Genomic DNA, 9,990 nt, shown 5'->3' on the forward strand with positions numbered 1-9,990 from the left:
CAGAAAGATCCTTCCTGATTCTGATATATGCGACTTTGAATTTGAGCCTTGCGGTTATTCAATGAATTCTGTCGAAGGTGCTGCTGTTTCTACAATTCATGTTACTCCAGAAGATGGTTTCAGCTATGCAAGCTTTGAAACAGTGGGATATGATTTGAAAATGGTCAATCTGAACGATCTAGTTGAGAGTGTGTTGGCATGCTTCCAACCTACTGAGTTTTCGTTAGCGGTTCATGTTGACTGTTCAAGCAAGTCATTTGAGCAGAGCTGTTTGCTGGATGTTAAGGGATACTGTCGTGAAGAGAGGAGCCACGAGGGGATTGGAATGGGTGGTTCTGTTGTCTATCAGAAGTTCGTCAAGACTTCTGATTGTGGTTCACCTAGATCAACTCTGAAGTGCTGGAAAGATGAAGAGGAAGAAGAGTAGTTTGCTGTCTTTTGTTTTATGTTCGTGTTTTTATTGTTAAGAGTTTTTACTATTGTCTTTCGTAAAAAATAAATCATGCCTTCTAGTCTTGGTATGATACTATTCTGAATTGTCATTTCATTTCATTTCATTGTATGCTTAATATTCTGAATTGATCCGGTGTCTATTTTCATTTCTGGTGGTTTGTAGACGTTGCAGGTTGCTGTTTTAATTTCAATGCTGAAAATTGAACTTATAGGAAAATAGATTATGCTGTTTGGTACGTTGATATTATTTTACTTTTCTTTGGGAGGTGTGTGCGTGTCTCATCTTTGCAAATTATATTGGATTTTGGCCTTGTTGGCCAACTTGATTGCTGTAGTTGTGGTGCTCGTTAGCTGTTACCCACTTGCCCGAGTTTTGCTTGATCTGTTGGAGTTTCGTTTGTCTTTTCCAATGTGAACTTCGGTTGGCGTACACCCCTAATTTTCCGGCCTTAAATAATTACGTTCAAATAGCCTGTTAACTTCCTACTTCCTGGTTCCTACCGCTGCTTTCTCCTACTATGTCAATTTTTCATGAGGGAATGTTTACTAGTACTATTCATTGTTTGTCATTATTGTCAACACTACTAGTTTATTATTTTCGTTTTTGTTATTCCGTATGAAACCTATAGACTATAGTGGCCTGATGTGCATGTCCGCACGTTCACAACAAATTCACTAAATTGTTTTAGAATTCCCAGTTCCCACTAAAATAGAACAGCATTTCGATGTGGAAAAGATAAAGTATAAAAAAAATAAAATAAGAAAAGATAAAATAATAACATACATTTCTTTCTTTCACTAGTGAATTGTCCCGTCCGTTTGGTGAGATTGACCACAGTTTCAAGATTCTATCTATCTTATAGTTTTGACAACTTTCATTGGCAGTTTCAATATCCTTTAGTTAGAGTTATTGTTTAAAATTTAATAAAAAATAATAAAAAAATATAATCAAGCTAATTTGGTGATGGTACTAAAAGAGTTATTATGGTGTGGTAAAATAAATTGAAGGAGAGCAATATTTATAATGTGAACAATATTTATAATTTTTAAAAAAAAAAAAAAAATCAATAATAGTGAAGAACATAAAGATAATTTTGGTGTACAATTAAGATAATTGAATGAAAAAAAATTATGATAAATGATTGAAATTATGAGTAATGATATGGTACAAAAAAAAGGAACAAAAATGTATGATTTAGAGAAAAATTAAACTATCAAGTGGCCTGCAAATTCATGAAAAGAAATTAATCTAAAATAAGTATCAAAACATTGATTGAGCTATTTTATGTGTAAAATAAATGAGAAGTAACTGAAATTAATTCAATACATTGAAGTAACAATTAAATATGTAATTGTGATTAATACTACAAAAATTATATATGACATGAAAGTGTTAAATTGTGTTTAAGAATATAAATTTGAGTTATCATAACAAGTTCAATATTTGAGTTATAATAACTCGCTTTATGTTTAGGCATATAGGATAATACATGTATGTAAATAGTTAGACATTTATTGAAAAAATTTGGTAGAAACATATTATGAGGGTTAAATGATTTTTCAGTAGTATATAAATTACTGTTACATATGATATAAGAGAAATTTTGAAGCTGATTACATAAAATATGATTGAGTTCAAAATTTTATCAGTTAAAAAATTATTATATCGCTGCACAAAGTCATATGATAATTAGAATGTAACAATTTTGTAGTAGGAACTTGGATACCATGTAACAATACAACAAAAATTATGTATAAAGCATTCTAGAAGAAAAATTAATAAAGAAACATAAATTAATAAAGAAGAAAGTAATGAGCATGATAACTAGATTACTATATTCAAATAAATATATCCATTACATATATAAATAGAAAAAATAATGAGAAACATAAACAAATTAACTGCATAATGAATAATCAAAAGGATCTATAGTGCTTGTTTGATGGAAGAGAAAATCCTAACAAATATTAAATACTTAAAATTTCTAAATTCATTAATTTCTCATCATTAACAGGGATGTCAAATTTGACCTTGCTCTCTTCGACTATGCCATGTTGAAGACAAAATCTTCACCATCTCCTGGTAAGAAAAATTTCTGATGATGTAGAACCCCTCCAATGAAATCCCGTTGTGAAAGAAGGTCCAACCTTTTGACGTACATTGACATAAAAAATCTCATTTGATTTTGTATATTGTAAGCAAATTGAATATAAGAGGGANNNNAGTTCTGGCTTTTCTGCATGAATAGCTACATACCAAACAAAGACGCATATACATAACAACAACAATATTTCAAATATTACCAAAATTAGAAGATATACATTAGATTAAATAATAAAGAACATACATAATTCGTCATCGCAAAGCATTACGAATTTATGATCGAAGCAGATCTCCTATAAAGCTTTTTGTCTCCGCGTAATAGTGGAGGTGTGTCTAAAAAAAGTGAACGGAGGAGACCAATAAGAATTAAAGAAAAAGAGAATAAGTGAAGAAGAGAAAAAAATAATGGAAAGAATCCCTTTTATAATTTTGAGAAAAAAAAAAAAAACTGCAGAGAATGGAGATATGTTATTTTGTAATTTTGAATTTGAATTTAAAATTACAAAAATTAAAATTTTAGAAAAGTGTGTACATGTAAAGTAAGCTTAAAAATAAGATAGAAAAACTTAACACTGTCATGAGATGTGAAGTGTAATGAAAATAGTTTCATATAGGAGTAATATAATAATAAGAGTCATAATAAGTGAAGAGTGAAAATATTGATATCTTGATAGAAATTTAGAATAAACATAAGGGATGATACATTGGAATTCCACTACTGCAATAACCTTATTTTTAAAGTATGTTATAAGATTTGTGTTTTATTGTTTTTAATGATTCTACTAGAGCTATTTGAGATATAAATCTAATCAATTTGTAATCATGATGTTTTTCGGAACTCCAGAAAACTCCATGATTTTAGATGATAATTGACCATCCCGTATGAATAAAGTGTGCTATTATTCTAAACATGCTATTGTGGACCACAATAAGTCAATAACAACTAGCTTCAAGTCACTAACAATAACAAGAGGAGACAGGTTGGCTTTAGATTTTTGAAAATTTCATTCTGACCCCTCTAGATGAAAGTGTTTATGGCTTGTCCCTTTTATACGAGTTCTAGAAAAAAAAATTAAAAACGGTAATATGCTAATTGGTTTAATTATCTCACAAAATAAAAAAAAAATTTGCAAATATGATTGAATCGTTTATTCAACATATGCATCAAATATTAGTTAAAATAATAGTTGATGATTGTGGAGAATCAGAGATCTAATTTTTTTAGTCACAAAAAAAAGGGATCTTATTATCCTTAAATTGCACTGAAAGTTCTTATTATTCAAAGTTGAATCAAATTTAGAGCTGGAAGAGAAAAAAGAGGGAGCGGGTAAATGGCAACCTGAGAATATTAACACTTGCACTGGCACAGAACAGACAATAGTCATATGAAAACATAATACGCATGGTAGCAACGGGGTGAGCAGAGTGGTAGTTTTTGCACCTCTCACAATAACGACTTTGATCGAGACTTGTGCAAGACAGACAAACCAAAGTGGGCTTCATTTGGTCATTATGACTTCCATGATAGTTTCAAACTTCTTAGCACAAAGCAAAAGAAGCAAAAATGGGCATACTAGAAATATGAGTAAAGTAATAAAACTTATCATGAAAGATTATAATGCTAATAAATCTGATTATAAAAGAACTAAAATTAATTTGTAATTATGAAAGATAGAATTTTATAGATAAAACAATCTAAACTCTACAAATCTGTCAAAAATTTTAAATTGCTCCTTTACTCTAATCTAATTCATTTCAAACTCTAATCCCACCTCATCTTCATCGACAATCACGTCACTTCACTTCACTACTATAGTCTCATTCTCTTCAATCGAAACCCAAGATCCTTTCTGGTAGCGCGGAATTACACTTCGCACTATTGAACCAGCATGTGTACTGGGTCGCCAAGTAATACCTGAGTGAGACAGGGTCGATCCCACGAGAATTGTGATTTGAAGCAAACCCTGATTATCTTGTAGATCTTAGTAGGCGGACAGAAGAGTTGTTTGTTTGTCTAATCCGCATAAAAGGAAGATAAATAAAACGTTACCCAGTTGATGGTGAATGTAATGATATGAAGATGGTTAAGGCTTGGAGATGCTTTGTTCTTCTGGATTGATCCGGTCTTACTGTCTTCTTCAACTTGTGAATGATTTCTTCTATAGCAGGCTGTATGTGATCGACGCCATTTTTAAGAGATCGCCAATTGTAAGAACCGTAATTAATCAACCGGTTAATTAAGTGATTAATTGCCTAAATTAGATTTCAAAAAGTTAGAGTGAGAATTTGAGGATTTAAAGGTGATTTTCGGACTCAGTAGGTTTTTCTGAGTCAGAAAATGTGCTTTCTGAGAAAAACCGTGAAAAATCGCAAACCGGCAGTTGAACCGGTTCAAGTATACCCGGTACCGCATGAGAAAAAGTGAAAACTGGCGAAAACCTTAGAAAAATGTTAGAAGTGAAAAACCGGGCGTTAATTTTAAAGGTTTGGCCCGAAGTTGGGCCAAATGGGCTAAAAATGCTAACGAGTTGGACCGGGCCCAAGTTGGGCCCAAGCCCAACATATAAAAGGTTCATTAATGAACCCATTTCAGCATAACACACAAACATACACACTCATACATGCTGAAAAGAGAAGAAGGGAGAAACCCCATGGTTACTATTCATTGTCAACTTCCAAAGCTCATATCTTGAGCTAGAGAGCTCCGATCGCCACGCCATTTGCGGCTACGCGTTTCTTGTTGAGAGCTCTACAAAACTTACCCAAGAAACCCTCAAGATAATTACGAAATCTTTCTAGTTTTTCCCTTGAAAAATTTGGGTACTTAGGGTTTGTACCTAAGTGAGTTTTTGTGATTTTGGATGTTTAGGTTTGCTCTAATCCTTGCTTAGCCTTGGATTGTGGCCATCAAATCTGTTGGGAGAGATAAGAGATACTAAACCCTTGTGAGATTTGATTTATGTTAAGCCCTAGGTTGATTGGTGGTGATTCATATGTATATAGTTTGATTGTTGTGGCTTTGGGAGCTCTTGGAACTAATTGTGCTTATTGGAGTGGATTTAAAAGCTTGGATTGTGGTTGGAAGATTAATTGTGCTAAGTTGGAATTTGGGTGCATAAAGGGGAATCGGCCAAGGTATGGTTTCGGTTTCCTCTATGTAGTATATAATATTCATGGACACATAGGCTAGTGACGAATAAGATAGGTTGAACTAAAATGATGGTTGATGTGCTACATGTGATGAATTGATGAATGTTGGATTGATTGTGATGAATTGCAATAGTATGATGTTGTTGAATAATTGTATGGATTGGAAGTTGATTCCTTATGATAATTGTAGTATGATGATTTATGAGTTGGTGAGTGTGATGGTGATTTTGATCATAAGTGTTATATAGTTGATGTTGGAAGTGGAAATAAGGAAATGAGAAGGAGAATGTGGTAAGTTTGGTGTATTATGATACAATAGGTACATTTTGATGAAAAATGGAGTTTTGGAATGGTATGGTAAAGGTTGGAACGTGTATGATAATAAATTGTGTAAGTTATGAAGTTTGGTAAAATTGAGTTTTTGATGAACTTTGTACGATCATAAATTTTGCCTTGGTTTTCGAAATTGATTGAAATTTGTTTATGATTAAAGATATTTTAAAACTCTTTAAATCGATATAAAATTTGTGAAAATTGGAATTTTGTAGAGGAAGTTATGATCCTTCAAAGTTGGTGTTAAAAATCTGAAATTATGCAAAGTTGCAAAATTTCAAGATTTGCTGGTGTGTGCGGGCGCACACTCTTGTGCGGGCGCACACCCCTGCCAGTATGTCGACCTGTGCGAACGCACACACCTGTGCGCACGGACAGGTAGGGAAGTGCATTCTGTTCGCAGCGTCAGCACAGCCTGTGCGCGCACACATCTATGGAAAACTTCAACCTGTGCGGACGCACACATCGGGAAGGCTGGTCTGTTGGGGGCACTGGCACAGGTTGTGTGAGTGCATAGACCCTTGTAAAAATTGACTCCTGTGCGTACGCAGACCCCTGTGCATACGCTCACATTTTAAAACTCTCAGGAGTGTGTGCACGCACAGACCCTTGTGTGGCCGCACACATCCTGTTTCTCAAAATTTTAATTGTTTTCAACTATTTTACCTTCCCAACATGGTTGTGAGCTTCTAAAACACCATTTAAAAATGTATGGGCTTAACTTTGAGTATTGGAACAGGGGATGTAACCTAAGATTTCTAGAACACAGTTTTATGATAAATTAGAAAACGGAGGTCTAGGTTTCTGGCGTGCTGAGAATGATTTGACGTTGGGTGGTGGATGAGTGATATATGAGATACGGAATGATGAACCTTTGACATTGGAAAATTGAGTTATGAAAGGGACAGTGGTTGAGAGGAGTCGAGGACTCGGATTGAGACAATGGATCTCTGTATACTGAAATTGTTTTCTGAAAACTGCTGAAATATTATTTTTACTGAGAATATGAGATGCTATGTGCGTGGCAGGGACGGCAGTTTGATCCCGCCTGTCGAGGTAGCGGCGGCGGCGTAAGGGAGGTGGTTCGTCCTGCTTGCGTTTAGATGTGAGGTCTATGGCAAGAGTATCCCGCTTGCATCCCTTCGGACCAAAGGCGAGCAGGCGCCGGTACCTGGACAGTGATCTGGGTACTATATCTCGGGGGTTCCCATATGAGAAATCCGAAGGGCGACGTCTCCATGGAGATGTGTCGGGTTGGCAGTTGAACCGACAATGTGATATCACAGCCAGTAGGGCAGGCATTCATCATATGCATTTTCTACCTATTTGTATGCTTTGTTTACTTGTAATGGTTTGCCTAACTGAATAACATGCCTAATTGCTATCTGAATTAATTGCTTTATATGCTTATACTTGTGAGTTACTTGCATTGTATAATACTAGTGTTTTCTACTGGGATTAAGGAGGTTCGGAAGGCGGTGGCGATGGGATCGCATGGAGGATCGGTTGGTGAAGGCTGTGGGACAGCGATGTTTGGTTAGAGTAGATATCCCTAAGATAGATTACCCTGTTTATTAAGTTAAGGTGGACATATTCATGCTTAATTGTTTTAGTATGCTTTAAGTTGAATCTTGTGATGGATATGGAGCTTAGGATTGCCTTTGGCATCTCGGGGTCTTATATCCTACATCATTGGGAACTGTTACCATACTGAGAACCTCCGGTTCTCATACCATATTTTTGTTGTGTTTTTCAGATGCAGGTCGCAACCCACCTCGGTGAGTTGCTTTGGATGGTGACAGGAGCGGAGGATCTTGTATTCCGTTGGGATCTTTTTGGTTTATTTTGTTTTTATGTCTCTCTCTTTTGTATTTTGTTTAGCCTAGAGGCTTGTATTGTGAGAGAAAAAAACTTGTATAAGCTGTTTTTAAACTGTTAGCTTTCTATATGATTCTGTATACTTGGGTATGGCTAGCCGGCTTAAACTCCGCAAGTCGAGGCTAGTTTCCTATGATATTATATACTTATATTTTGCTATATCTTATCTGTTTCTTATGCCTTAAGATAGTACGTTTGTGCTTCTCAAATCCTAGTTTTTGAGCTATAGCTTTCATCGGACTTCTATATTATATTATTTCTTCTATATATTATACGTATGAGCTTTAGAATTGTCGTAATATCTTATTAACCTTTGTTTTACGGCGCGAGGTAAGGCTTAGGCTAATTAAGGTGTTACATTTAGTGGTATCAGAGCAGTTCGTCCTCGTGAGCCTGAGGGATGGACCGATTGTGCTTCAATGCATACTCTGTGTGTCTTTTCTTTGATGCTATTAGGTTATCTATTTGATATTGCATAGCATGCTTGTTTGTGAGTGCCTGTTTGGGATAATTAAAACACTATGCTTTTGATATTGAGACTGATCACCTTGATATTGATTGTTTGGTGTAGACAGGAACCCTACATGGCCACTCACGAGCGAGGTCGAACATGTACACGGGAAAATAGGAATGAGCAACCAACTGATAACCTTGCCGAGTTCATGGCGGCCATGGCTAACTTAGCAAACACCATGGAAGCGAATGCTGCTGCAACTCTGCAAGCTGTGCAGAGATTGGGCCAACCGGCCGGGAACGGAAATGGCGAAGGAAATGCCAATGATAATGCTGAGGGTAACAGCGATAACATGGGAGTAGTTCCGATGACCTTGGCAACGTTTCTCAAGGTTCATCCACCAAGTTTCTGAGGATCCACAAATCCTGTTGAAGTAGAGCACTGGTTCCAGGCTATAGAGTGTGCTTTACAGGCGCAGCATGTTCCACTCAATCAGTATGAAGAGTTTGCCGCTTATCAGCTAGCGGGAGAGGCCCAGTCCTGGTGGCAAGCTGAGTATCATTTGCTACAGTTTCAGAACGTCGATGTTCCATGGGAGGTGTTCCAAATGGCTTTCTATAAGAAATACTTTCTTGAGTCTGCAAGGGAGGCAAAGGAGATGGAGCTAATGCAGCTGAAGCAAGGTTCCATGTTTGTGGCAGAGTACACCAACAAGTTCGAAGAGCTCTGTAGGTTTTCTCGGGTGTGTCACGGTGACCCGGAGACTTACGAGACCTGGAGATGCGTTAAGTATTAGAGGGGTTTGAAGGACAACATTATGACTGCTGTGGCTCCTATGGAGGTCCGTGTCTTCTCTGACTTAGTGAATAAGGCTAGAGTAGTGGAAGAATATGCCAAGATCGTGGCGGCATTTAAGGACACTCATGGAGGGAGCTCTAATCGGGGGCGTGGCAAGTACTTTCATCCGAGAGGACAACGTTTCAAGAGAGGAGGATATGCACCTCAAGGCCAAGGGGACTTCAGAAAGAACAATCAGAATCAGTTTCAGTATGCTAGGGGAAGAGGAAATCAGAGTAAGAGTTCTCCAGATTTAGCTTGTAATCATTGTGGACGTTTTCATCCTTATGACTCATGCAAGATTGGTATAGGTGGGTGCTTCAACTGTGGGTTGCCTGGCCACATTGCGAAGGATTGCCCTCGTGGGAGGAATCAGAATGCAGGCTAGAATCAGCATCAAGGTCGAGTCTTTGCTATGAATGCCAAGGATGCTTCTAAGGCGGATCCATTGATGAGAGGTATATGTCTAGTTGGTAATAAATCCTTAGTTGCTTTATATGATACTGGGGCTTTGCATTCATTTATTTTGTTTGCTAAAGTTGAGGAATTAGGCTTGAAAGTGTTAGAGTTACCTTTTGATCTGCATGTACATACTCCGCATCAAACAGTTATGACTAGGTCAGGTTGTAAACAAGTAGGTTTCAAGCTTGAGGGTAGAGAGTTTGTGCATGATTTGATCTGTTTACCAATGGTAGGGCTTGAAATGATTTTGGGGTTTGATTGGTTGTCGAAGAATCGGGTTTTGTTGGATTGCTTTGAACGGACAATTCGGTTTATGCTG

General features: G+C 36.6%; 1 protein-coding gene across 2 annotated transcripts in view; it reads left to right on the top strand.

The window, feature by feature from the left end:
• Positions 1 to 687, top strand: part of LOC107643762 (S-adenosylmethionine decarboxylase proenzyme-like) — a gene marked incomplete in the record, with an annotated part of 2,915 nt that extends 2,228 nt beyond the window's left edge. For both annotated transcript variants that reach the window (XM_021124191.1, XM_016347495.2), the window contains 1 exon segment: positions 1 to 687. In XM_021124191.1, coding sequence (XP_020979850.1) covers positions 1 to 427 — 427 coding nt within the window.

This window comes from Arachis ipaensis, chromosome B05 (genome assembly GCF_000816755.2).
Source record: "Arachis ipaensis cultivar K30076 chromosome B05, Araip1.1, whole genome shotgun sequence".
NCBI classification, from domain to species: Eukaryota; Viridiplantae; Streptophyta; class Magnoliopsida; order Fabales; family Fabaceae; genus Arachis; species Arachis ipaensis.